This window comes from Manacus candei, unplaced genomic scaffold (genome assembly GCF_025592945.1).
Source record: "Manacus candei isolate 608988 ecotype Guabito, Panama unplaced genomic scaffold, ASM2559294v1 h1tg000002l, whole genome shotgun sequence".
Classification (NCBI taxonomy): domain Eukaryota; kingdom Metazoa; phylum Chordata; class Aves; order Passeriformes; family Pipridae; genus Manacus; species Manacus candei.
This window is the reverse complement of record NW_026138050.1, coordinates 781,579-808,349: the sequence shown is the minus strand read 5'-3', so window position 1 is coordinate 808,349 and position 26,771 is coordinate 781,579. Positions and strand designations below refer to the sequence as shown.

The following is a 26,771-nucleotide window of genomic DNA, read 5'->3' as shown; positions in this document are numbered from 1 at the left end:
GGCGGGCGGCGGGCGGCGGCGCCGGCCCTTCCCCTGCGAGCCGCCGCCGGAGGATGAAGCAGCATGAGGATGTGTGACAGAGGCGTCCAGATGCTCGTCACCACGGTGGGAGCCTTCGCAGCCTTCAGCCTGATGACCATCGCCGTGGGCACTGACTACTGGCTCTACTCGCGCGGCGTGTGTAGGACTAAGTCCACGAGCGACAACGACACGAGCCGCAAGAACGAGGAGGTGATGACCCACTCGGGGCTTTGGAGGACGTGCTGCCTGGAAGGTACCGACCCCCTCGGCCCCAAAACTTCGGGGGAGGGGGTGCATCGCGGGGCCCCCCACCCCAGAGCCGAATCCCCGGCGAGCGGAGCATCCCCCGGCCACCCGAGCATCCCCCTGCCCGGGGGCCCCGCCGCCCCCCGCTGCCGCCCTCCGCTCCCTTTCCCGGGCACTTGCAGTCGCTCCGCGGTGGAAGCTCGCGGGGGCTCCTCCACGCGTGTGGCGGGGCCGGGGGGAGCGGGGCTGCGGGGTCGCCCCCGTGCCGGGCACTGGCACTGGCGGCGGCAGCCGCGCTGTGTCTGCCCGGGGATGCTCTCGGGGAGCTTCGGGCTGAGGGGCCACAGGTCCCTCTCCCGACCGGGGCTGTGGGAGTGGGAGCGAGCAAAGCCCCGCTGCTGCTGTCTTTCTCCAAAGCTGCACGGGCACCGCGTCCCTGTCACCGGAAAACACACCGCACCAGGCGGTGTCATCGCTGAGCCCCAGCACCAGAACCAGCCCTTCCCCTCCGAGCGGCAGAGTGGGGCAAGCTGGGCTGCTGCTGCCCCGCTGCATCTCGTCCCTCCGTCCCACGGCTGGGCTGCCCCACGGCCAGGCTGCCCCACCACAGCTGCCTCAAGGCTGGGCTGCCTCACCACGGCTGCCCCACGGACGTTCTCTTGCCTGCCCGGCCTCACTGCTTCGCCCAATTGCCTCCCTCCCACAGCAGTGCTCGGCTGGCAAGGCCCTGGCAGCTGCTGCCCTCCTGCAGCACAGGCCACACTTTGGGGCAGTTTTGCCCCAAAGCTGCAGGTTGAGGTGTTTCTGAGCACCCACGGGCTGTGCTCAAAGATGAGCTTGAACAGAGCCAGGTGCTGGTACCTGCGCAGCAAAAAAATGGCTGATGGCATCACTCTGGGCCCTAACTTTTAAAATTAGTGGCAGCAGTGGGTGTGCTGTGTGCTTGAGGGGACCCGCCCCACTGTTCTGTGGGGCTCCAGGGGCATCAGGCTCCCCCAGCCCAGGAGTGACCCCTTCAGTGGTGGGGGCAGACGAGCCACGGCGCCAAACTGCTCCTCCACGTTGGAAAGTTCTCGGTGAGTCATGGCCATGGATGCAGAAATACCCGGTCTCTTCCTGGTGCTTGGTCCTAAACCCGGTGAAGTCAGTTGGAGCTTTCTTATTGATTCAAGGAGGGTTTGGATCATGCTCTAATTCTGTAATAAATAATTTGAGATAATCTGTCTCCCCTCTTGGGCTGAGGGAGCCAAGGAGGCAGAAGCCAGGGCTGTGAAAGATGGAATTGCTGGAGGCATGAGTAATTTCCAAAATTCTTGGGTTTGCTAGCTGTATTTTTTTTTCCAGCCAATGTTTTATGTTTCCCTCAGTGTGATCAATCACTGCTTTGGAAGGAGCCAGAGAGGCCCCACTCCCCTGGGCACAGCTCACTCAGAAAGGGCTTGGCAGTGCCATGGCAGAGCTTGGAGCTGGATCACAGCCTGTCACCCTGAGCCCAGGTGTGGGGCTGAGAGCAGCAGGGCATGGGCTCACCATGGGCTCAGTGCTCCCAGCTCCACATCCTACCCCGTGTTGGTGCTCTGGCAGCTGCTGTGGTGGCAGCGGGAGCGGGAGCCCTGCGGTGCCATCCCTGCGGTGCCATCCCTGTGGTGCCATCCCTGCGGCACAGCCAAGGCCTCACACTGGACACGGGCTCTGTCAGCCCCTGGGTGTGGGTGTGGGTGGCAGTAGGGCTGTGGGGGGCTGCAGCACACAGTCGGTGGCAGGGCAGGGAGGGTCCCAGCCTGCGCTCTGGGGGAACACAGGGGGCTGGGATGGTGCTGGGGGGACGTGACAGGGCTGCTCGTCACCCTCCTGGACTGTGCGGGAGGAGCGTGCTGGTGCCTCGCAGGCTGTTAACTGGTGCCTGGCAGGCTGTTAACTGGTGCCTCGCAGGCTGTTAACCGGTGCAATGCTGGGAAGGGAAAACTTGCCCAGCTGAGCTGCGCAGAGCTCACGTGCTGGCACAGGGGAAGGACTGCCCAGCAGCAGGGCCTGAGAACCCCCAGCTGGGGATGGTCACTGCAGCCAGGGGAGCACTGGGGGCTGAGCCCTGTACCTGATACATGCAGCGGGTCCTGTGTGATCTGCAGGGCCTCGCTGCCTACTGTTTTCTGTGCACTCACTGTACCAGGCTTGAAAAAGGGACAGAGGCTTCATCCCCCTGTGCCCGGATCGAGCTCGATCTATTGGAGGGACCGGTTCTTCTGCGGTGCAGAAGATGCTCTTAGCACTGAGCAGAGCTCTGTGCCCATCGGGAACTGTGCCTGTCGGCCCCTCAGCCTTGAACTTTCCCCTGCTAACAGGGGTTTAGTGTGTGCAGGGAGGGAGGAATCAAGTGCAGAGCCGCAGTGGCTCTCCCGGCTGGGCGCGGGGCAGATCCCGAAGCTGCCCGACGTGAGTGCCGGCTCTGTGCATCCGTGTCAGCCCCGGCAGCGCCTGCGTGGGAGCTGCACCACGTGAGCATCACAAGCCCATCGGCGAGAGCAGATAAATCTTGAATGAAGCCGCTGCAGACCCATGGAGAGACACCCACACTGGGAAACGCAAATTAGCAGTTGACTCAATATGTGGAGCCCAGGCAGGTGTTCCGAGACTGCTGGGCTGGGATAGACTGGTTGGATTCGCAGTGTTTGGATCCTAATTATTGCTTTTACAATATGCAAACGCTTAGCAGGTGTCCCCTCGTGTGTCCCACTCAGGCGTGACCAGCGCTGGTCGGTGCCTGTCCCCGTTGCTGTTTCAGCGTCACTTGTTTTCCTCTGTTCCTGCTTTGTCAGAAAGGAGGGACGGACATGGCACTTTGAGGAGAGAGCTGAAGTTGAGAAATAGCTGCTTAGGCTGGTGGTGTTTTTTAAGAAGGTAAAAGAACTTTGGTTTTCATCAAACTTAATTAAATTCAGCATCATTAAATGCAGCATCATTAAATGCAGGGAGGCTCCATGTCCTCCCTGCTGCGTGGTGTAGATTGGGACTGGCTCCATGGCATCATGCGGAGCTGAAACAGGCAAAAGGAGCAGGAGGATTTGGCCAAGGCTTCTCAAAATACCATATTTTAAGGCGATGTGGTACTTTTTCTTTCCTCCCTCATTTCCCTCATCAGAATAAAGTGCTCTGTCATTTCTGGAGGAGGCCAAGCGTTGCTCTGCCTGCCTCCCTCACGGAGGATGCTCAGCATCCCGCATCCTTCTGGGGTGGGATGCAGGCTGGTTTGCAGGAGACACAGACATCTTATGTCCTGGAGCTGTTCCTCAGCCAAACTGTCCCCCTTGGACCCATCCTGGCCCCTCCAGTGTCCCCCGCAGCAGCTCCAGCACGGCCTTTGCCAACTGGCAGTTCCTCCCTGCCAAGCCTGGAGAGCCTTGCTTGGGGTCGTTCTTTTTGGAGGGATCCTGTCTAGATTGAAACAATACTGTGGGTGTCATCAGCTGACCCCACAGTCCTCAGGAGCCTGCCCAGTTATTTCTACACCTGCCCTGCAGTTCCTGTGTGGCTCAGGGTGTGTGGTGGGTGGAGGGTCTGTCGAACTTCCTTTGAGCATAAGAAATGATCTCTGATACCCAGCTGTCCCGTAGCCATGCAGCTGTTTGTCATTAATCCTGCCTGCTGTGACTCTGGCTGCTCACCTGCAGGTCACCTGAGCCCCCTTGGCTGCAGCCCCTCACAGGGAGTTCCCACCCCAGGGCCCGGCCCATCCTGTGTGGCTGAGCATCACCTCCCACCCCCAAAATGGAACCTGCTCTCCTGGTTCTTCACTGTTAACCCTTGGAGTTGGCTGTATACAGATGGCTGTCGCTGAATGATCCCGTGGTACTGAGCTGGCCAAATTTGCCTCCCTTTTTTATTAATATCTCCATCAGTCTTTTCTCTGCCATTTCCCTCTTTCACCTGCAATTATTTCATGTTTTCTTCAATACTGTCAACAAAGATGTTGTCATAGTTCAATACTGTTCTAGTAACAGGTGATGCTGTGCAGGAACATCCCTCGGATGACAGGGTTTGTCTCTGTGAGCTCCCAGTCCCATTAATAAAGTGCTGTTGATTCTGTGTAATACAGGTCTTTAAGTTTTTCAGGAGAGCTAAATCAAATACCCTGTGGAACTCTAAATGTATTATGTCACCGACTTCCTTTATCAACTTAATTTGTAACCATATCAAGAAAAATTTATGAACTTTGATTAATCTATTTTCCACAAGGCTGTTTGACATTTTCCTCATCCACAGTTCCCACCTCTGCTAACCCACGGGCAGTGCCAGGGACACAGCTCCTGCCACTGCCCATCCCATCACTCCTGGCATTAAACCAACTTCTCTCGTCTTCTAGAAATTCAACAGAATTGCAAGGCTTATTAAAATCCATTTTAGATCTTCAGAAACCTTCTCAGCCTATTCTCTGAATGCTCCTGGGAGGAAGTTCTTTAGTCCTCCCGGTTCCATGTTTACACATCGCAGTCGCTGTTCAGCATCCCCCCAGCTCCTGCTGGAATTCAGGAGCCTATTTGTCTCCAAGTACAGAACAGAAGTATCTAATGAATAAATAATAATGTGTCACTTCTGCTCCGTGACTGGCAGTTGCCCTGTCGTGATCTGGTGGTGTTTTACACCATCAGGAGACCTCCTTCGAACACAATGAAAGGATTCCTCCTTGTTTTGCCTTGACCTTTTGGTTACAGGTTTATTTTATCTGACTCCATCAGCTTCTCCCACCGATCACGTGAGTGTCCTGCTACTTCCCGTATCTAAATCCCTGATTTTTAATTTTTTTATTCAGTTTTCCATTCAGCAGGCCTAGCAGAGGCGTGAGGTGCAGGGAGGCACCCGCCTTTGCTCCTGAATTTTCCCCTGTTGGTTTTGTCTGGCTGGTTTTGGCTCTGCTGAGCGGAGGCATTAAGTTGGGCTGGAAGCGGCTGCCCTGGCCAGCCACCAGCTCTTCCCCCGCCTCCAGCTCTTCAGCCCTCTGAGTGAGGCCAAGCAGAGAATTTCCCCAAGGTGACAGCAAGATTGTTTCTGTTAGAAAGTTATTATCTTTAATTTTTAAAAGCGCCAAGCAAATGTCCCTGAGATTGCAATCACCCATGATGGAGCACTTTTTCTCGCTACTCATTACAGGCAGGTATTTAAGGAGCTGCTCATCCTGTTCCTCTGTCTGGTCGGTGTCTGTGATAGATTCTCATCAACACCCCAACGTGCCATCGAGCCCTTCTCCACAGTGCTCGGTCCAGCTCGGTGCCAGTGCTGGTGATGGTGTGGCTGTGGCTGCCAGGCTGCCCTCCGTGGCCACGCTGACCACCCTGCCCCAGCCCACTGACCCACCACCCCCGGCATGGCCCCCTGCCCCAGTGCCACTGGCCATGGCTCTGCCCAGGGGTGCCTGCTGGCTCCAGCACCATGGCAAGGAGAGCCCAGGGAGGCGTCGAGTTAACCTGTGTGATGGGAGCAGAGGGTGTGATGTGATGGAGGCACCTAAGGTGAGGTGATGGATGAAGGTGGAGAGGGACCAGTTACCTGTTTGAGACCCCCTGGTGGAATCACCAGGCTGCAGGTTTGACACCCAGCGAGCCTTTCTGCCAGGACAGCACAGAGCAGGGACAGGCCCCGTGCCTGGCACTGCGCTCACATGGGACTGGACACGTGCCCTGGACAGGGGCTCTGCGAGGGGTCGGGTATGAACGGCATCCAGGCACGGCCTCAGACCTGGGGAATCCCTGAGCCTCGCCTTGGTGGAGGATGTGCTGGATAAACGTGAATCACTGTCCTCTAATGGAGATGGAAATGAGGCTGGCTGGACCCTCGGGCTGCTCCAGACCCACGTCCTTGTGGCACGTGGCCAGATGCCACAAGCCATAAAAATCCTTCTGGATGCCGAGGGTCCCGTGCCACTGCCAGCTGGCACCGTGGCTGCAGGCAGCCGTTCCTCCGGCTCCACGGCTGGTTGGAGAGTGGCCGGGGTGGAGCTGTGCTTCAGCTCGCTGCCACCAGCTCTGCTTTGAGCACAGGGTGCAAAATTCACCCTCCTGGGAGGCTGTGGTGTTTTCTGGGCAAAAATCACGACTTCTGGGGTGGGTTAGAGAGCTGGTTCCCTCACTGCCTGCGAGCAGCACGTGATGAGTAAAATGTATGCTGTGAACAGCTCAGAAAGAGGCATTTTACTGCTGCATAGGCGTGGTGCAGAGCCTGTCATCTCCAGAGCTGTTCCCGTGTAATAGAGGTGGAAGGCTGAATTTGAATGAGGCTCAAGTGGGTTTTTTCCCATGCAAGGTCACCAGCTCCACGCCGGCTGTAAATAATTAGGGCTGGCTAATGAAGGCTGCGAGCCCTGGTGCTGGGACTGGTGGCTGGGGATAGCTGTGGTTTGGGGAGGATGCCCACAGATGGATGCTGGATCCTCTGGTCCTCAGGGAGGGGGGGACTGGCTGGGAGGTGCCAGTGCTGATGTTTGCTGGAGCAGCCAGGGAGCAGGGAGAGATGCCCAGTTCTGCTGCTGAAAGCTACCTGGACTTTGGTAAATCCCTTCTCTCAGCATGAATTTTGCCCTTTGTAAGGTGAGACCAGGTGGATTCATTAGTGTTCATCTCACATGGATCTGGAAAATCTGCCAGCACTGTGACCATGGGTCCACAGGGTGAAGACCCTCCTGTGCCCACTGGCACAGCCCCCCTGGGCCATGCTGTGCTGTGGCACAGTGACTCAGGGTGAAGGGCCAGGGGTGGAGACCTGTGATGCTCAGCCTTTTGGGATGAGGTGAGGTGAGGGAGGTGAGGCAGCTGAGGCATTAAGCTTCCTCAGTGCTTCTTGTGTCTCCATGGTTCCTGTTCACATGGGTTTCACCATGGATTTTTAATGAACACAGTGTGCACTTCATGAATAGACATTAACCTCCTTTTTTGGGAAAATCAAAAATGCTCTTAAAATTACATAAATGCACTAACCCATAAGTATGGGGGAGGGAGGGCTGGCTCACCTGCTGCCCTGCCCAAGGGGTCCCACCTGTGTGGGGGTTCATCCCTGCCTCACCTGCTGATGAGTGTCACTGGCTGACTCACAGCATTGGCAGGATGCAGCAGCCAGGTATCCACCGTCATTAACAGGGCACTGACAGGAGCTGGGGGTGGGTTAGTCCAAGGTGCCCACCCATGTGTGGAGTCCCTGTGAAGTGCCCTTGGGGAGGTGAGGAGGGAGCAGCGCTGTGACCTCAGTGAAGGCTTTCTCCACATGTCTGTGATGCTGGAGGAGGTGGGGAGGCTCCTGCCCACTGCCCCACTCCCTGTCAGGAAGGGTGGGCTCCTGCCTGCTGCTCCACTCCCCACTGGGAAAGGAGGGCTCCTGCCCACTGCCCCAATCCTGTGAGGAGGGGCTGCTGCTGGGCTACAACATCTACAACCCACTTCAATCTTTCAAATGACCCTCGGAATCAGATTCCTGGAGCTGGTGGCTGCATTTTGGGTTAGTGCTTGGTGTGGAGGGGGGGTTTTCATGTCCCTCCTGAGAGTTCTTGGGTGGGTTTGCTTTGGCTGACTCTTCAGGCTCAGCTCCAGAGGTTTGGGTAGCTTTCCTTGGGGTGAGGACCCAGGAGCTCTGCACAGTCCCACGCAGGCTGTGAGGAGCCGTGGCTCGCTCGGGGAGTGCGGCAGTGGCAGCTCGAGATAAAGGCTCTGATTAAGAAGACACCTGCTGTGATAAAGAATGACAGTGCCGGGGTGACAACGGGTGCCTTCTCCCCCGGCGTGTGTGCTGACAGCTCTGCGGCGCGGGGAGGAGCCGAGGAGGAGCAGGGGCTGCGTCCCGTTCCCAGACCTGTTACACAACCCTGCTGTGAAACACCCCTCGTGTCCCCGCCGCTGGGTCAGCCCGGGACACCGGGGATGCTGTGGAATGTTCTGGTTCTACACTGGTGTGACCTTCCAGCCATCTACCTGCAGCAGGTGTTTAACAGTGTCTTCAGGAGGAAAAGTCCAGGCCAGAGTATCCTGCATGCTTGGAACTGTCCCGTGTCCTTTGGTCCCTTCTAACCCAAAACATTCTGGGGTTCTGTGATTCTATGATCAGAGGAGAAGGAGTGGAGGGTCTTCTCACATCAGGCTTTTGGTCCCTTTTGAGATGTGTCAGGACCGCTGGGCTTCACTCATCCCCTGCCCCTTGCAGGCATCCCTCACTCACTGGTGAGTGACTGTGCTGGAACATAGTGGGGTTTTTCACAGTCCTAGTGGGCAGAGGCAGGAGGAGGGATCGTGGCTGCTGGATGGGTTATAGCACATGATGATTTTCTCAGATATCGCCTTTCTCTTATCTCTGGACATCACAATCTACAGACAAACCTTGTGCTGGTGGGCAGCAGAGGAGGGCTGAGCCATTCCCACGTCAGGTCTTTGGCAATGGTAGTGTTTTATTGTGCAGAACCATAAGGAAATGCCAGGGCAGGTGTGGGAGTGGGGCAGCTCTTCGTGCCATCCTGCCACGCTCCACAGGGCTCTGGGTATTTGCTCTTTGCCAAGTACTTCGTATTGAAGGAGGAGAATTGGGCCTGGACAGGAGCCCCAGGGTGGGCACAGAGAGAGGGGAGGGACATGTGACCTCCCAGCCTTTCTGGGAGCTGCTGGGCACCCTCAGGGGTGTTGGCATTGGTGATGTGCCCCATGGGACTCAGGCACTGGAGAGCAGTGGCAGAAGGTGGCATTTGAGGTTTGTGCCTCTCAAACCCTCGCATTTCCAATTTCACTGGTGATTTGGTAATTGTCCCCTAATAATACCTTTACTCTCAGTTCGTGCCTGGAATCACAAGGGGAGGGGAGAGCACCCCCGGAGAGGTTACCAACAAGCAGTGAGCCATTTGAAGTATTCCTAATTTTAATTTGTTGAAATCAGCATTGGGTTGTGCTGCTGGCACCAGTGAGCTGCTCATGTCCTGCAGAACTTCCCCTGGTCCCAGGGATGGCACTTCTGTCCCCCTGGTGGGGCTGGGCTCCCTCCCAACACAGAGCAAGAACTCCTGGGCCGGGCTGGGGATGCTCAGCTGGAGGTTAAACAACAACTTAGGGTTATTTTTGCAGCTGTCAGAGTATGTGATGGATCAGCATCACCGATTGCATCACACAACGTCACCGCACGAACATTGCGAGGGGCTGCGGGAGTCATCGGCCGCCTTCCCCGGGAGCCTCCTGCCCTACCCCGGCCCGGCCCGCTGCCTGGCTGGGAAAGGTCACTGTCACTTGGCGAGGCAGACTGTGACCTCCCGGCGGCTGTTCCTGCCGCAGCCCGGCTGTGTGTCCCGGCCACCTGAGCAGTCATTCCTGCCGGGATGCAGGACATCCTTGCCAAATCCTCCATTTGCCTGAGCAGCCCCGCAGCCCTTATCGCGGCGCAGCAGCTGTGCCGCCCGGCGGAGCGGGCTGGGAGCGGGACCCCGGCGTGCAGCCGAGGGGGCCCCCCAGATGGGGACGTGCTGCTCCCCCCTGCCCGCCCGGGCTGCGCCGGGGGCTGGGAGCCTCTCGCAGCCCCGAGGCTCCTTCTCCCCGTGCCGGGAGAATCTCTTGTCGCTCCTCAGCACGCTCCAGCTGAGGATGAAAGTGTTCTCTGTACATCAGTCTTTGGCCTTCTCTCCAGCGTGAGAAGCTGGAGAAGGATCAGAGCGATCGCGCCTTGCATAGGAAGCAGGAAAGCTGCAGCGGGGTGTGAGACCTCTCGGCTGGGGAGGAGCCGGAACCGCTGCTTCTGCTTCTCTCACCCGGCGTCAAAGTGTGGTCCTGTGAGGGCACCGCAGAGAAGTCGGGGGAGGTGGTGTGCATGTTTTAAATAATTACAGATAATAATATTAAATAGATCTTCTCTGCATACTGCCCCAACCTGCCCCAAGTCCCACCGCTGCCATCCCCCCCCTCAGTCCGCAGCAGCTCCTGGGCAGGGCCTGCCCACTCTCCCCCGCGGGGCCGATCCCCCCGATCCCCCCAAACCCCCCGACGGAGCCCCGCTGCCTCCCCCAGACGGGTCCGTCTGGCTGCGCTGGGAATCGCGGCTCGCTCGCGGCTGAGGTGACAGACAGACAGACAGACAGACAGACAGACAGACGTGCCGGCGCCCCCGCACCTGAGCCATCCTGGCCCGGCACGGCCCGTCTGGGGCACCCCGGGCTGGGGCACCCCGGGCTGGGGCACCGCCGCCACGGAACGGCCCCTCTGCCACTGCAGCGTGCAGGGGACGGCTGCGGTGACATCGGCCCTGGGGGAGCTGCTCTCCACCGCCGCGGCCCAGCGCTGGTGCCGTGCCTGTGACACTGCCCGTGCCGCTCACCGGAGGGGCTCGGCGGCAGCCCCGTGCCTTAGGCTGGGGCTGGGCAGGGTACACGAGCTCAGCCAGCCTTTAGAAATTACTCGCCATGTCACTTTGAACAGATCTCCCCTCCAGGATGAGAAGTCTTCCAGAAAATAGGAGAAGCAGAGCATCCCATGAGCTCCCAAGTTGGTTCCTGGGTGTGAGCTCAGCCCCGCTGGTGGCACAGGCTCGGCAGCGCTGCCTGGGCTGCGACAGCGCCGTCACCTCCCGCGCAGAGCCTGGAACAGGCTGTGAAACCCCCGGCTCTGCACAGCTCCAGCTGAGCACCAAAATGAGCAGATGCTTGTGATCTCTCCAGTGCTCCACTACCCATCTGTAAACTGGGGATAACAGAATTATAGACCCATGGAATGGTTTGTGTTGGAAGGGACTTTAAAGAGCATCCAGTTCCTCCCCCTGCCATGGGCAGGGACACCTCCCACTAGCCCAGGTTACTCCAAGCCCCATCCAACCTGGCCTTGGACACTTCTAGGGATGGGGCAGCCACAGCTTCTCTGTGCCAGGACCTCACCACCCTCACAGGCAAGAATTTCTTCCCAGTATCTCATCTAACCCTGTTCTGTCAGTGTGAAGCCATTCCCCTTGTCCTATCATTCCATGCCCTTGTCCAAAGTCCCTCTCCAGCTCTCTTCAGGGCTGTTGTTCTCCATCCATTCCCCATCCAGCTCATGGTCCACACTGCCGGTGCATCATCCAGAGTGGGGCAGGTGGGTGCTGTCAGCACTAACCAGGTGGAGCTGCTGGGCTGCAGCTGGGACAGAGCTATTAAAGGGCTGCTGCAGGCACAGGTCTCCCTGCAGGAACACGCTTTGTGGGCAGAGCCATGCTGAGGGCAAAGCCACATGCTGGGCACAAGCTGGAGATGAAAATAGGGGAGTGAATCCGCAGAGGCAGCCCCAGGTAAGTTCAGGGGGGCTGGGGCTGGTGGAACCAGGGTAGGCAGCCTGGCATGGTCTCACTGTCCTCACAGCTGGTGGCAGAGCAGCACCTGGCTGAGCAGCAGCAGGATGGGCTGTCTCTGTGATTGAATGCAAAAGAGGCAGAAGATAGAAAGCATTGTATGAGTGGTGAAGCTCTGTGTGCCATCATCTCAAGGGCTTTCCTATGTTCCTCCTCTCCCCCTTAGAGCTCTGTTTGGCTCCTGGAAGAGCAGAGGCATGGGGAACTGGAATTGTTTTGCTCCTGGAATGGCAGGGCTACCATGGAACTGGGATTGTTTCACAGACTAGAGTTCTTCCAGCAGAGTACTTTGTGCTTTGAGCCAGTTTTGGGAAGCTGGGGAGGTTAATGGCCAAGGTGAGGGTGTGAGCAGCTCAGGGACTGTGAAGCAGTTTGCCTGGGTCTGACCCACACTGGAGTGGAACTGGTTTGTAGCTGGGAGGGGGGTCCTGCTCCCTGCTCTGAGGGTGGCTGGATGTGGAGCCTGTGGTGCTGGGGCTGCAGCGTGGGCAGGAACAGCAGAGCTGGAGACAGAGGAGTCCCACGGGCTGCCTGTGGGCAGGGGAGTGTTTCAGATCTCCAGGGCAGCTGGTTGTCATGTGTTGGGGTCTCTTGGTGCTATAAAATCCCAAAGTGATGGGTAATGGACAAGATGTACCATCCCCTGTCCCTGCCCTAGGCAGGGAGCCTGCTGCTAGTCTGGTACTGCCCAGGTGTTCCCAAGGGCAGAGCTCTCCCAAAGGCACAGGGCGGGGCGAGTGCTGTGCCATGGGAATGACTCTGGATTTCTGGGCAGATCAGGAAGGCAGCTTTTATTTCTCAGAGGGAGAAGGTGAGGTTGGCGTCGCTCACTTGTTCACCAGCAAAGTTCTCTCCTGATGCTCTGTCTGGAAGGAGAGTCCCTTCTTGTTCTCCAAAAAAAGCCAAGAGTGAAACTATGGTGCTACTCCCGAATGTCGCTTTCCCCATCTGGGCCGTTGGAGCCGCTCCCCGGGGCTCGCTTCCCTCCCGCAGATGGTGAGGAGGCGGCTCAGCCTCCCGGCAGGCAGAGCTAAATCCGGCGGTGCTGGATGTGCCGGGACCCGCGGCAGCGCCGGGCCGGACCCGCACCCCCGGCCCGGGGCGAGCCCAGCACCGGCGGGGAGGGGAGCAGGGACCTGCGGCTGTAGGATGCCAGCACCCACCTCCTGCACCAGCAAACCAGCAGCACGATGCCCACTGCATTCCCTGGAATAAATAGGCTGTGATGGATCGAGGCCCTTTTAGCGCATCAGCTGAAAACTTCAAATATTTATACCAGGAAGATGTGACAGAAGTACAGATATATTTTAAAAAAGGCAGGTACTGGAGTGGCAGTCACGTATTTGAAGTTCAAATGCTTACCTTCAAATCGATGCTATAAAAGAGGGAGAATGTAATAAATTTAATATCAGTTTTTCAGGGAAAACAACCTGCCGAGCCTCCTCCCAGGCTAAATGTGCTTTAAAGATTGACTGTGCAGCTGTAATAACTATTGATGAACTGTAAACATGAAAAGATTCCCCTGCTCCCGGCCTGTCAGGAGCATTAGGGTGGAAATGCTCTCTGCTCCGCTCTGGAATGACTCACCGAGGCCTCGGCAAATGTGTTTATTTGTAAAGATCCTTATTTCAGAAATAGTGACCTTTTTAATGCCTCGTGCAGTGAGCTTGGAAATTCAAAATTGCCTTTTGGCAACTGGCTCGTCTCGCTGCAGCTCTGACAGCGCTTTCCATGACGATTTACATATTTTTAGTCCTGATATTCCGCACAGTGGGGCTCCTCTGGAGAATGATTTGCTTTTAGCAGCCCTCAAACTGCAGTGCTGGGCTGAGGCCAGGCTGTGCTGAGGGCACAGAGGGGCTCACTGCCTGCTGGGCTTCTCCGGCACTTCCCGGACCTCTGCCTCTGACCCCCCTGAGTTTAGTAACACCTTCCTTCAAACATGGGCTGTAGTGTTGGTCACAAATTTGAGCAGCTGCTTCATCTTGAAATAAGGAATACTGAGGGTGGGGAGGTCCTGGCACAGGTTGCCCAGAGAAGCTGTGGCTGCCCCATCCCTGGAAGTGTCCAAGGCCAGGTTGGATGGGGCTTGGAGCAACCATAACCAGCGATCTCGTCACTCTGTATCCATGGCCTGTCCCCTTGTTTGAGTCCTCACTGGTGCCACCAGGTACCATCCCAACACCCGGAGCAGCGAGGGGGATGCAGTGGCCCAGCTCGGGGCTGGAGCAGGGGCAGGGCGGGCAGTGGAGCGTCTCCATCCTCACCCTTCCCGGCGCGGCGCTTCCAGCAGCTGTTCATTGCTCAGCCGGCTCCTTCTCCCGTCTCCCCAGCTCCGGGATGTGCCTGTGCTGGATGTGAAATGCCGTGGCTGTGCTGGGTTATTTACCGTTCCCGGGGCCTGTGACTAACGCTGCTGCCGTTGTTGGGGACGGGCGCTGGCACTGCTCCTTTCTGCTGCTGCTGCTCAGCCCAGTGCACCGGGGAAGGACGTTTGGATGGTTTTCTGCTGTTTGTTTGCGCCTTTATCAGTGCTCTACAATTCTGTGCTGCTGATTTATATTCAGAGTTATGAATATCTCCTTTCTTCTCTTTGTTGGGCCTGTTTTTATTTTTATAGCTGTTTACATATTAGCCAGGCAGTTTCTAAACCGATACGAACTCCCATTGTGGTGATGGAGTTTGGGGCAAAACACTCTTAAATCATTCTCCATTCACAGTCATGTTTTATGCTTAAATCCATTCTCCTAACTGATTTGGCTTATAATTGTTTTCTGCTCTGTGAATTGACCTCTCAAAGCACCGGGAGTCTGTGCTGGTGCCTTGGACTTGCCTCTGTGTGCCCATAAGAAGTGTAATCAAGCTGTGATTGCTTGGACTTGAGCTGCAACTAGTTTTTAATTCTGTGATCCATTCCCCTTCAGCTGTCAACACAGAGTCGAAAATAGCACTCCCCTGTGCTGGATGCCACGCTTCACAGCTATAAAATTGTCATTTATAGGTTTTTTAGAAATTCAGAGGACATTTTAATACTGGTGAAGTGAAACCTCCAGCTCCCCATCACAACGCAGCTTCTCTCCTCCTTAGTATAAATAGGTGCTTAAGCAGCCTGGGGATGATCCGGCCTCTGGCACAGCTTGGGGTGCGAGCACACACCGGAGCACCCACTCCTACAGACTCTCTTGGTCTGAATTACTGGCAGCTTGTTTAAACAGAGGATCTCAGGTTTTACACTCTTGACTCTTGTTTTTCCCTCTGGTCCCATCTGGGCAGTTTTTATCATCAGTTTTCAGTGTTCTGGCCATGAAACATCACGTGGGTCATACTCACTCCTACAAATGAGTGAGTCTGGATCCTTCTGTTAATTGTCCAGCTGGTGGCTGAGAGGGTAGAATCATGGAATCACAGAATGGTTTGGATTGGAAGGGACCTTAAAGACCAGGCACTCACACCAGTAGTGGACTGTGAGCTTCTGCCAGCTCTAGCCAGTTCTCAGGAGTGGTGGGAAGGAGAGGATGGAGATGAGCCCAAGTCCCCTTTCCCAGACAGGCACAAGCTCCCATGGTGCAGGACGGACCCACTTTCCCCAAGTCCTGTTAGCAAAAAGCTGTGTGGTCCAGGAATGTCCAGGGTTGAGCTGGCCATCCCTGATACAGCCAAGGAGGAGGCTGGAAGGCAAACCCTTCCCAGAAGCTCATCAGTTAACCTGAGTGAATCTAAAATGTTCATTAAACAAGGAAGAGGGGGATCCTGCTCTGGCTGCACAGACAGAGGTCCTGGTGCCTCAGGCACTGGGATGCTCAGCTGGGGCCAGGGCTCCTGCTCTGCCCCATCTCTTACCATCAACATCCCCAAGCAGGCAAACAAACAAAAGATCATTATTTTTTTTAATTGCTAAAATTGTATTAATTTAAACAGATAAACTCAATCAGTGAAGCTCATTAATTTCTAGCACATGGCTTATTTACGCTGATTCTGGCTGCTCCAGTGCTCATTGCACTCTCATAGGAATGTCAATTACTTTTTAAAATAAAAATCAATGTTTATTCACTGTTAAAGATAAAACATGAAATGATTTCCTTAGACATGCTGATGAGTGCTCTCCTCCCCAGCACGATGCGAGGGCTCCCGGCATCAGCAGCTGCTGCCCATTGCCATCACTGTGCCACAGAGGGGACAGCAGGGAAGGGGCCACCCTGGACCCCCACACTCACCTCAGCCCCCTGCACCTTCCTACCCGATCCCGGCATCTCCCAGGAGCGCGGTGTGTCCCTGCCATGGGCTCCAGAAATGTAGAAGGAGGGAAAGAGGAAGGTGGCAAGATGGAGGGAAGAAGGAAACCCCAGGGAGCACGAGGGGAGCCCCTGGAAGCAGCTCCAGAGTGTTACCTGACTACTTTTCTAATGAGGAAACCCAGCTAAACCCTCGGAGCAGAGGGCTGGAAATTACCCATCAGCTGCAAACTTTTTTCTCCTCCTCTGTTATTCAGAATTGTTTTGCTTTTCTGAACTGCCTTGTGTAGGTTGCACCAACCCCACAGATTCCAGAATGGGAGATGATGAGTCACTGTCAAAATGTAGATTTTTTTTTTTTATTTTTTTTTCCGTTTTAGCACCACCGAGGGAGTGAAGTCCCTGTGCCACGCGCCGATCGCTGGCACCTCGCGGGCTGGAGCTGGCGGGAGCTCCCGGCCCTCCCCTGGCGCGAGCGCCAGGCTGTGCCTGCGGGGTCCCCTGTGGGGATGCCCGTCAGGGGCATTTGCTGCTCCCCACAGCCTGCTGAGCTGTCGGGAGGCACGGGGGGCTCGGTTCTTCCCCCCTGTGTGTGTTCAGGCGTGTGCTCGCGCTGGCCTTGGCGTCCGACCGGCACAGCGGAGCCACCTCTGCCGCCTCCTCGCTCTTGCACTCCTTTCATCTGACTTGGGTTTTTTCCACTGTTATTTTTTTTTTTTTTTTTTTACAAAAACAGGAAAAAAGTCCTTCAGAACAAGCATATCTGTGTAGGTGCCTCTGCTCAGCCACAAACCACCACCGCAGAGAGGGGGAGAGGGTGTGAAGTGGAGATGGAGCCAGATTAGGCCGGTGCCGCGGTGGGAAGCTGGTGTGGGGCTGCCGGGGCGATGGGGATGTGCTGCAGGAGAACTCAGTCCTGAGGAGGAGGATTCCTCCCACTGCCAGGTGCTGGGGAGCCCAGCACCCATCCCCACATGGGGAGATCCTGGCTAGAGAGGAGTGCAGAGCTGGGGCTTTTGTTGAATGAACACACGGGTTTTGCCTTAATTGAGCTACTCTCCAGGAGAGTTGAGGCCAGCAGATGCTTGTGTGAGGAGGCAGGTGACAGTAACAGTCTGAGGAGTCACAGATGATGGCCAGGACAGGTCCCTCACCTGGCTCCCCGAGTCTTCCCTGCCCTGGGGGTTAGCACCTCTTGTCTTTGGCTCCAGCAACAGTTCCAGCTGTGTTGCTCTGAGCTGTAGGTCAGGGGTCTGTAGCCATCCCACCAGCCTTCCCTGATGCTTTTCTAAGCTGCTGTGTGTCTTTGAAATTGGGCTGTGTTGAAAATTCAGCGATGCAGGAGGCAAACAAGGTGCTGGGGGGTTGCTGGAACCCTCACAGCCCTTCCCAGGGGACAAGAGGTGCTCGATGCCACCCACTGAGCCCTTCACAGTGGCCACTGGGTGCTGGCCATGGCTAACAAAGACTCAAAACCCCAGGGCTCTGCAATCTCACACCAGGGACCTTGTGCAAAGAGCTTCAGGATTCCTCGCAGAGCCTGGAGCTGGGGAAGGGAAGGAACACAGATGAATTTCTTTCCATCTCTCCAAGCATCTGGGAGGTGGGTGGGAGGTAAAAAAAGATGAGCCCTGAAGTTTTAATTCCTTGGAGATATTTAGGTATCTTGCTCTTGTTACTCAGGGAGTGCAGAGCCTGAGCAGCTCTGGGATGTGCCACAGGCTCCTACTCCAGCACTTCCCAGCTCAGCTCCGACCTCTGGTTCTCCAAAATATTATTTTTCAGAGAACTTAGATCGCAATGACTGCCATTGCCTCCAAATGGGTTTGGTGTAATGTAGTGTCTTTAGGAAGGCCATTACTGGAAACCACAACTTGGGAGATAACTCACTTGGATTTATTGGGAGGAGTAGAGAGCTGAGGGCTGGAATGTGACCTTGACTCCCCCTGGCTGAGCCAGAATTAGGGAAGCAAGGAATTTTGTTCTCATTTAAGAGCGGTCTTAGCTCATCCTCCCCAGCCCGAGTCTTCCTTTGCACACACTAGTAACACCCAGAATGGTCCCTGAAAAACTGTTCCACTGGATGAAAAGTAATGAGATTTTAACACCGTAACTGGAGCTCTTTAGTCTTCTGGCTCGCTGGGCTGGGATCGATATTCTTGGCCATATTTACACCATCGTACTTCCCTTGCAACCCCCTCCCTGTTCCCCCCGGCCCTCTCTGGGGAAAAGGGTTCTGAGAGGAAAACGACCTGAGATCAAATCAATTAATTGCCTCTGCATGCGCCGATAACCGCGGGGCCGGAGCTCAGCGCAGGCACCAAACACGGCTGAGCAGAGCAGGGGAACCACAACGCCCTGCCCTGGGCCCTGGGGGGAGCGGGGGCTCCGGGGGGAGCCACCACTCACATTATCCAACGTGCACTTGGTGGAGCTCCCAGCTGGGGGGGATGAAAGGGATCGAAGGATTCTGTGGAGTGTGGGACACAAACAGCCCTGTGGCTGGGGCAGGAAGGGAAGGGATGCCTGTAGAAACCAGTGACTGCAAAGTGTGCTGGACGAGTCCATTGCTTCCAAATTGAATCTGGTGTCACCTAAAGACAGGGCTCACTGCAGGGAGCCTGGAGCTGCTGGGCAGGGACACACTGCAGGTACCACACAGCCCACGGTCCCACTGCTGACATGTACAATGTGCCCTAGAAGATTTCCCAGCTGGAGAGGGCTTCCCTGCCATGCCTGCAGGTTCTCAGGGCACCCCTGGATTAAAGTGAGACCATTGCATGGAGAGTTTGACCTGCAGCTGGGTGAAGGTGGGGCAAAGCATGGGTGGATGTGCTCTGCTCCTGGCCACGGGTGTGTAGCTGCTGTGAAGGGTAAGGAGAGAGGTAGCCCAACTGGTGGCAGAGGTGGGGTTGCTCACCCTAACCCTACCATGACCAGGTACCCCTGGCACCCCAAAAGGCAGGAGGGCCAGGGAGAGGCAGAGCAGGAGACCCCAACTGGGGCTTGGTAGTCTCAGCTCCTGATCGAGCTCCTCCAGCTGCTCCTCTCTCTGGAGCAGCTCAGTTGTCCGTGTAGAAGATGCTGCAGGGGAGGCAGAAGGTGCTCTGGCTTCATGGTGGAGGTTCTAATGTAGCCTGGGCAGGGTGTGCAGTGCCACAGCACACAGCAAGTGTTTGAAGAACACGCTTGTCCCTGTGCCACCATGAGTGTCTTGGTGGTAGAGAGCACAGCTCATCCCCAGTGCTCCTCTCCCACCCGCTCTGCCTGGCTCACCCAGGCACTTACTCTGGTGATGTTGCTGATCTGTTCGCTGACTTGTTCAGGCTCAAAGTGCCACCTCAAGGGCTGTGCCTCTCTCCCTGGACATGGCAGCAGCATTTCTCACTGCCAACGTGTCCACGTTGGCCACAGGAGAGCACTGAGGCAGTGGTGGGTTGTGCAACTGCAGATGCTTTTCTGGAAAAGAAAACAGGGATGTAAAATGGAAGAGCTGTGGAATGTGGCAAAGGATTACGTTGCAGGCTTTGGGGCTGGCACATCTCCAGCTGATTCAGAACATTGTTCTTATGTCTCCTTGCTGGTGCCTGTTGGCCAGGAACCATCCCAGCCTGTCTGTGGGTCTGGGGGAGCCCAGCACGTGTCCTTGCATGAGCAAGCCGAGCTTGTCAACCTGCTGGATGCACTCGGGGGTTCTGGAGCAGAACCCAGCTGGAAGATGGGACAGGCAGGTGTAGTTCCTCTGTGCTGCCCGGTGCCGGGGCGGGCCAAGGGAGTCAGCAGGTCGGGATCCCTGCACAGCCCCGGGCTCCAGGCAGAGCCGGCTGCTGCCGTGCTGGGCTCTGGCAGGGAAGTGTGGAGATCAGCCAAGCTGCCTAATTGGGATTCATACTAATAGGGAGAGGAAATTAGGCAGATCCAGCACCGAGACAGCCGAGCAGGGAGCGAGTCCCGGCGGCAGCGCTGCCTGCACTGGCGCTCGCCCGGCAGACCAACCAACCCCGGGGTGTGATTCACTCTCACAGCCTGGGGCTGCAGCACAGGCACGGCCAGCGCCTGGGAAAGGACTCGGGAGCAGGTTGGGATGTGCTGGAACCACCAGCCTGGTGTGCTCCCAGCTGAGAGAGGGGTCTGACTGCTGTCAGCATGGGGAGAGGTGTCTGGGGTGGGAGGCAGCAGCCCCCTGGACCAGCATGAGCGACACTGGTGCCGTGCCCAGGGCTGTGCCCACCACTGGGTCCACACCTGGGGCTGGCGAGGTGTGCCCAGGCGAGGCGTGAGCAGGGGCTGAGGCTGCAAGTGCCCAGAGCAAGTGGCTGAGCCATACCTGAGCCAGGACACATCCCAGTGAGACACCGTCCCAGTGAGACACCGTCCCGGTGAGTCCTGCTCTGGCCAGCACTGGAGCAGGGCATCCTCTGCCTGAGCTCACTGCTGTGGCCTTGGATCTGGCAGGGTCAGAGGCAGCCAGGAGCAGTGATCCAGGAGCAGGTAATCTGGCATCACTGCTGCCTTGAGTTCTTGCTGAGGAAATGTGGACAGAGCAGGAGACTCCAGAAGCTGAGGACCTGGACAAAATCCACTTCTTTGCTGTCCATGATGTGGTATTGCTGCTGTAACCCAGGCCCAGCTATAAAGCTGGGAGAGGAATACCTGGAATTTCATCTGGCATCACTAGGGGATGGGGAGCTGATGGCTGAGGATGTGCCATGTAGCCCAGCTGACCCTGAGCAGCTGCTTCATCCATCCCCAGAGCCATTTCCAGCCACAGCTCCCTGAGGCAGGACTCTATCTTCAGGGAGCATTTTGGAGGTCAGAGGGGGCTTTTTGGGATTTCAGCCTTGTTGTGGTATGTGTTTGGAGGCTGAAGTTGTGTGTCAGGTGGCTCAGCATTGTCATGGCAACGAGCATCAGTTGATGAACAGAGGGAATAAAGGAGCCAAAATAAATGTCAGAGCGTGAGATAGTTGCAGTGGAGCTGGGGCTGCCCCCCTGCCCACCCCCTCCCCCTGGGCGGTCGGGCACATTGCCCTGCCTGTGCCCACTCAGAGCAGGGCTCAGTTGGTGCAGCCCCACTCTGGCAGTGCCTGATGGCTGGAGAGCAAAGGGACACATGGGGGGTGACTGTGGGGTGAGTGGGGCAGAGCCTGCTGGCTCTGGATACCGGGAGAACGTGGGTGGAACCCAAAAGCTGAGAGGAAGAGGAGGCTGGGGGCTGTGCTGTGCAGCTGGTGTGTCCTCGCTGTGCCCAGTGCATCCCCTTCTCCCAGAGTTCCCAAAGCAACGGGAGCAGGCGGTTCTCCCTCGGATGCCGTGTCTCCCTCTGGATGACAGCTTGCCTCCTCCAGAGTTTCATCTCCAAGCTTTAATTGATGCCTGTCACGACGCTCAGCTCCCCTGAGCGCAGCCCGAGAGCGTGCAGGACACTGTGAGGGTGGGCTTCTCCTGCCTGGAGCCCTGACCTCTGGGGACACGTCTTTCCTGGTCCCATGGGAGAGGGGACAGAGACAGCATGACCTGACCACGTTCTCCAGTGCCACTGTGATGAGGGGGCTTCCCTTTCTCTAGGGAGATGCTGCAGTTCCTCTCACCTCACCTTGCCCCTCCAGAGGAGTCCCAGGCTGTGCCTCAGTTTCCCCATTTAAAACACCCAGGCCTGTGGGCTGCTGCACATCCTGCAGAGCTCCAGCCAGTGCAGGGAGGTCTGAGTGTTTCCTGGCTTGTGTGTTCCCAGGAACCTTCCGAGGAGTGTGCAAGAAAATCGACCACTTCCCTGAGGATGCAGACTACGAGCAAGACACGGCCGAGTATCTCCTCCGTGAGTTCTGCTTCCCCACAGTGCACATTCCCTGGGCACCCCCTAACCCCCCCTGCAGGGCACCCCCATCCCAGTCCCCCAGCCTCACCCAGCAGGTCCCCCCAACCTGCTGGCAGGAGGCTGATGGGTCGCAGCCCCCTGCCCGTGGAGCAGCAGTGACCCTCAGGTGACCCGACACAGCCACGTGTCAGTGGCACATTTGGCTGGCACTTGCCGTCCCCATGGCCAGTCCCAGGAGCTGCTGCATGGTCTGAGCTTGTTGGGGTCCCCCCAGAGGGGACTGGGACCCCGTGTGTCTGTGGTGCAGCACTACAGGGGTTCGTATTCACGCTCTGTTCTTGCTGGTGTCCCTGTTCCCAGAGTCTCCAGCCAGGCTGGATTTGCTGGGAGAGCACAATGAGCATCTGCCACGTGCTCTGCAGTGGCAGCCAAGTGCAGGGAGACAGAGGAAAATCAAACTGGCAGCCCTCCTGGGAAAAGCAGGTTCTCCTGTCTCTGGTGTGAGCAAACCCTCGGGGCAGAACCACACAGAGAGTCACAGAATCTTGGAATGGCCTGGGTTGGAAGGGACCTTAGTATTTAAATATTATCTAGTCCTACCTCCCTGCCACAGGCAGGGACATCTTCCACTAGCCCAGGTCACTCCAAGCCCTGTCCAACCTGGCCTTGGACGCTTCCAGGAGTGGGGCAGCCACAGCTTCTCTGGGCAACCTGTGCCAGGGCCTCCCCACCCTCCCAGGGAGGGATTTCTTCCTTATATCTAACCTAAATTTCCCCTTTCAGGGGACAAGATGGGGACCCCTGAGGCTGGGTGAGGTTGACCCCCCAGAGTAGGGGCACAGTCCCTTCAGTGCTCTGCAGACACGTGTGTGAATGCACTGGGACACCTGGTGACAGAGCCTGGACACAAATGACACGCCCCAAAGTGCAAAGGCACACGGGCAAGGACTGCCCAGCCCGTCAGCAGCCACACACGTGTGTGACAGGCTGTGGAACCTGCACAGCTGAGGGTTCATTCCAACACCTGTGTTTCCAAACAAGAACATATGGCAGCAGGAGCACGAGGCAGCCTTGGAGGCGGTGGCAGCCCTGGGTGCTCTCTGAGCCCCTGGGGCTGGGAGGAATCCCAGGAGAAGGGCCCTGTGCCCAGTGCCCAGTTCTCAGCCCCAATCCCCCGCCTGACCCAGCTGCTGTTCAGCCAGATGTTGCTCTGAACTCCCCAGTTTCTACAGCTCTGCTCACCAAACAGAGAGGGGAGGGGTTTTGATGGAATAGGTTTGCAGTTTTAGGAGATTAGCATTGAAGTTCTCCCACCCCCTCCTACATTTAAAGTAAAAAGTCTATTTTAAAGCCCCCAGAGTGGCATTTTAATGGGGCCTCTCTGTATTTCTGTGTTTTAATAACAGCCCTAATCGAGGGAGAGCCCAAACCAAGGCACGGTGTATTTTTGGTGCAGCAGGTAGTGATTTGCTGTATTCATTACTCTCTACTGTCATTTTGGAAGCTGATCAGTTCAGGAAAGACCCTTCATTGTGTAGGGCCTGGTCAGTGACTCCCAAGCATGCAGAGACTGGCGCTGCCAGAGCTGATCCTGTGGGATGGAGCCCAGTGCCAGGGCCACGGCGTTGTGCTGGGCTCCAGGGGCTCTCTGTTCATTTTGAAAATGTTCCTCTTCTACATCAGAAAATTACTTTTTGTTGAACTTGAGGTGTATTAGTTTGCAAATTTTGGCTTTCAAAGCAGCTGTGACAGTTTGGGCCCTACAGGAAAGGTTTCTGACCCTGTGGTTGGCAGGTCCTCCCCAGCCTGGTGAGATCTGTGTGGTTTCTGCCACCCCAGACTCCAGAGGCACATCCACAGCTGAAACCTGTGGGTGGTGTGTTTGGTAATGGGAAGGTAAATTGCTGGTGCTGAGTGTGTGACAAGGCTGGAAAAAATAGCCTAGGAGGTGGGGGGAAAGAAATTCAGGGACTAAGCTGTTCTTGTGGCTGGAATCACGGGGCCTGCAGGGCTGGTGTTGGGATCTGGAGCAATAGCGATACTGGGAAGAAATTCTTCCCTGTGAGGGTGGGGAGGCCCTGGCACAGGTTGCCCAGAGAAGCTGTGGCTGCCCCATCCCTGGAAGTGTCCAAGGCCAGGTTGGGTGGGGCTTGAAGCAACCTGGGCTAGTGGAAGGTGTCCCTGCCCATGGCAGGGGATGGGATGATTTCCAAAGTCCCTTCCAACCCAAACCATTCCAGGATTCCATGACAAGCAGAGGATGCATAGTGGGGACCTGTGCTGGGTCTCCCCACCCTCCTGGCAGCCCCAAACATGCCCCTGCACTGCTCCCTCCCGGGTGCAGGCATTGGGGGGGGATGTTGGCAGCCCCCGCCCCAGGAGCTGATCCTGCCCTGCTCCCTGTCCCACAGGTGCAGTGAGAGCATCCAGTGTCTTCCCCATCCTCAGCGTGGGGCTGCTGTTCTTCGGGGGCCTGTGTGTGGCCGCCAGCGAGTTCTACAAGAGCAAACACAACGTCATCCTCAGCGCCGGCATCTTCTTCGTCTCCGCAGGTAGGAGCTGCCGGGGGGCTCTGCCAGCCTGGGGGGACAGGGGCGACTGAGAGACGGGGCGTGGGTCCTTCCAGGCCGTCCACACAGATTCTGGGGTTTGTGAGCTGTCCCATCCAGGTGGGAAAATCCCCACTGCAGGGATAAACCATCAGGGGTCTGTGGCCTTGGTCACCGTGCTGGACAGCACTTCAAGCGTCCTCCCTGCTCTGTGCCAAGCAGGATCCGTGCAGGTGCTGCAGCCTGGGAAGGGTGGCAGCTGTCCCACTGGGGGATTACCCGGCCCCCAGACAGGTCTCGGGGGGCCCTGTCGGTCAGTGGGCACTGTGCTGGCAGCAGCAGGACCAGGCAGAGGGGCTGCTGCAGTCCTACATGGAAATCACTCTCTGGAGAGGCCGTTCCTGCTGGATTACTCATTTCTCTGTGCTGTTCCCCAACACTTCCCCTGATTATCGTGTGACAATGTCTTTGTCTCAAGAAACTGCTCTATTTTGTGTTTTTCTTCTCCCCACAAAGAGACAAATGACTCTCCCTCCTTGGCTGGCAGGAGCTGCTGATGCAGATGAGAAAACAGCAGAGAGAACATAATCGATTCATTAAGTAAATCCGGGAATGCACCAGCCACTCCCCAGCCCTGCAGCACAGCCCCACTGGCTGCTGGCAGGGCACAAACTGCCCCCATCTCAAATAAAACCTCCAAGCTCCAGCAGAAATGGAAAGACCTGGAGCCATTCCAGCTTCCCTGTGCTCCCACGGGTCATTGCAAGCTGGGGTTTGTGCTGGAGGGATCCTTTTGTGCCCCTTGGGATGTCTCTGCTCTGGCCACAGACCGGGCTCCTGTGGTTCTGCTCAGCAAAGCAAAGCACAGCGAGCTCTTGAAATGTCCTTTTTCTAAACAAAATAGTGGTTGTTCTTCTAACCTTCCAATATCCTGGAATATACAGATATACTCGGTGTATGTAGTTATACTGGGGTAGCAGAGGTCTGTGAGGGGGTTTGGCCCCCGTGTGCTGGCAGAGGGGTTGGTGCCCCATGGGGACACATCCTCCCATCCCGCTCCTGCCACTCAGGTGAGCGCCTGTCCTTCGTCCTCCCCTGCAGGTCTCAGCAACATCATCGGGATCATAGTCTACATCTCGGCCAACGCGGGGGACCCGGGGCAGAGCGACTCCAAGAAGAGCTACTCCTACGGCTGGTCCTTCTACTTCGGAGCCCTGTCCTTCATCATCGCCGAGATGGTGGGGGTGATTGCTGTGCACATGTACATCGAGAAGCACCGCCAGATCCGCGCCAGGTCCCACTCAGAGCTGCTGAAGAAGTCGGCTTTCACCCGCCTCCCCCCCTACAGGTACCGCTTCCGCCGGCGGTCCAGCTCCCGCTCCACCGAGCCCCGCTCCCGGGACATGTCACCCATCAGCAAGGGGTTCAGCACCATCCCCTCCACCGACATCTCCATGTTCACCCTCTCCAGGGATCCCTCCAAGGTCACCATGGGGACACTGCTTAACTCGGAGCGGGACCACGGTTTTTTACAGGTCCATAACTCCATCCCCAAAGAGTTCAAGGAGTCTTTGCACAACAACCCGGCCAACAGACGAACCACGCCGGTCTGAGGCGGGCAGGGCTGTGGGCAGGCTGCATGGCATCACCCTTGTGATGGTGTAACCCGTGAAACCCCGTTTTTAAGGACAAACCCAGAGGCTCCCCAGGCCCCTGCCTGCGGGGCTGGTTTTTCACTCCTGGAAAAGCCACCGGCCGGGCCAGGTGGCTGCGGCCGCGGGGGGACGGGACCCCCGGTGGGGAGGGGACAGGGCCGTGCTGGGACCCTGGCCCTGGCGCCCTGCAGACTGAGTGGGGTTCCAACCCCCCGGGACAGCGGCTTCCCGAGGTCTCCATCGTTCGTGTGATCATAACCGCAGTGTTCCCGTAGCTGTGTGTCCATGGAAATGCTGGCGATAGCCCTGTCCGTGAGAACCCTTAACCCGGTAGTTACACTTAAGTGGAATCGCCTGGAAGTCCGGAGCTGGAAGCACTGAGTTGGTGCCGGAGCGATGCTCGTGTTCCAAACCCCCTTCCCTGTCGTGCTGGACGGAGTGCTCGGGCTGGGTTCCTCTATGGCGTTTCGTGCATGCATTAAATAGCTTGGAATTCAATTTTGTCATGTCGGGTTGGAAGAAACATCCTTTTGCAATTTTCTGTGGTCTTGAAAGGGCTTTTTTCCTTCCTGCCTTCCTTCCTGCCTTCCTGCTTTCCTGCCTTCCTTTCTTCCTTCCTTCTTGCCTTCCTTCCTTTCTTCCTTCCCATGAAAGGACTCAGGAGCAGAATTTCTCCAGTGACTGGTAGCAAGTATCCAGCGTTTAATTCACCTCTAATGTTGCAAGAAAATGAATTAATTCCCTGCAGTTGATACACAGCAGTCAGAGATGACTGTCTGGGCACAGCCAAGGAGGCAGAGTGTGATCGTGGTGCTGCGGGAGCAGCTGGGGCCGGCTGGGCTGCGGCCGCACGCGGATGGGGGGATTCCCTAATGGTTGGGAGATCCGTGAGAAAAACAACAATAAAATAGTCCAGTTTGGCAAGTTC

The 26,771-nt window shown here is 56.8% G+C and overlaps 1 protein-coding gene across 1 annotated transcript; it reads left to right on the top strand.

The window, feature by feature from the left end:
• Nucleotides 1-26,771, top strand: CACNG3 (calcium voltage-gated channel auxiliary subunit gamma 3). Its single transcript, XM_051803357.1, has 4 exons — nucleotides 1-274; nucleotides 21,556-21,639; nucleotides 24,051-24,191; nucleotides 25,290-26,771. Exons 1-4 carry the CDS (start codon nucleotides 64-66, stop codon nucleotides 25,799-25,801), a joined length of 948 nt encoding a protein of 315 aa, XP_051659317.1. The 5' UTR covers nucleotides 1-63; the 3' UTR covers nucleotides 25,802-26,771.

Bases quoted from the DNA above. Each gene is read 5' to 3' on its own strand.
- CACNG3 (XM_051803357.1), top strand. From the start codon at position 64: ATGAGGATGTGTGACAGAGGCGTCCAGATGCTCGTCACCACGGTGGGA. The intron at 21,640-24,050 runs GTGAGTTCTGCT...CCTGTCCCACAG, and splicing joins CACGGCCGAGTATCTCCTCC to GTGCAGTGAGAGCATCCAGT. The intron at 24,192-25,289 runs GTAGGAGCTGCC...CCTCCCCTGCAG, and splicing joins CATCTTCTTCGTCTCCGCAG to GTCTCAGCAACATCATCGGG.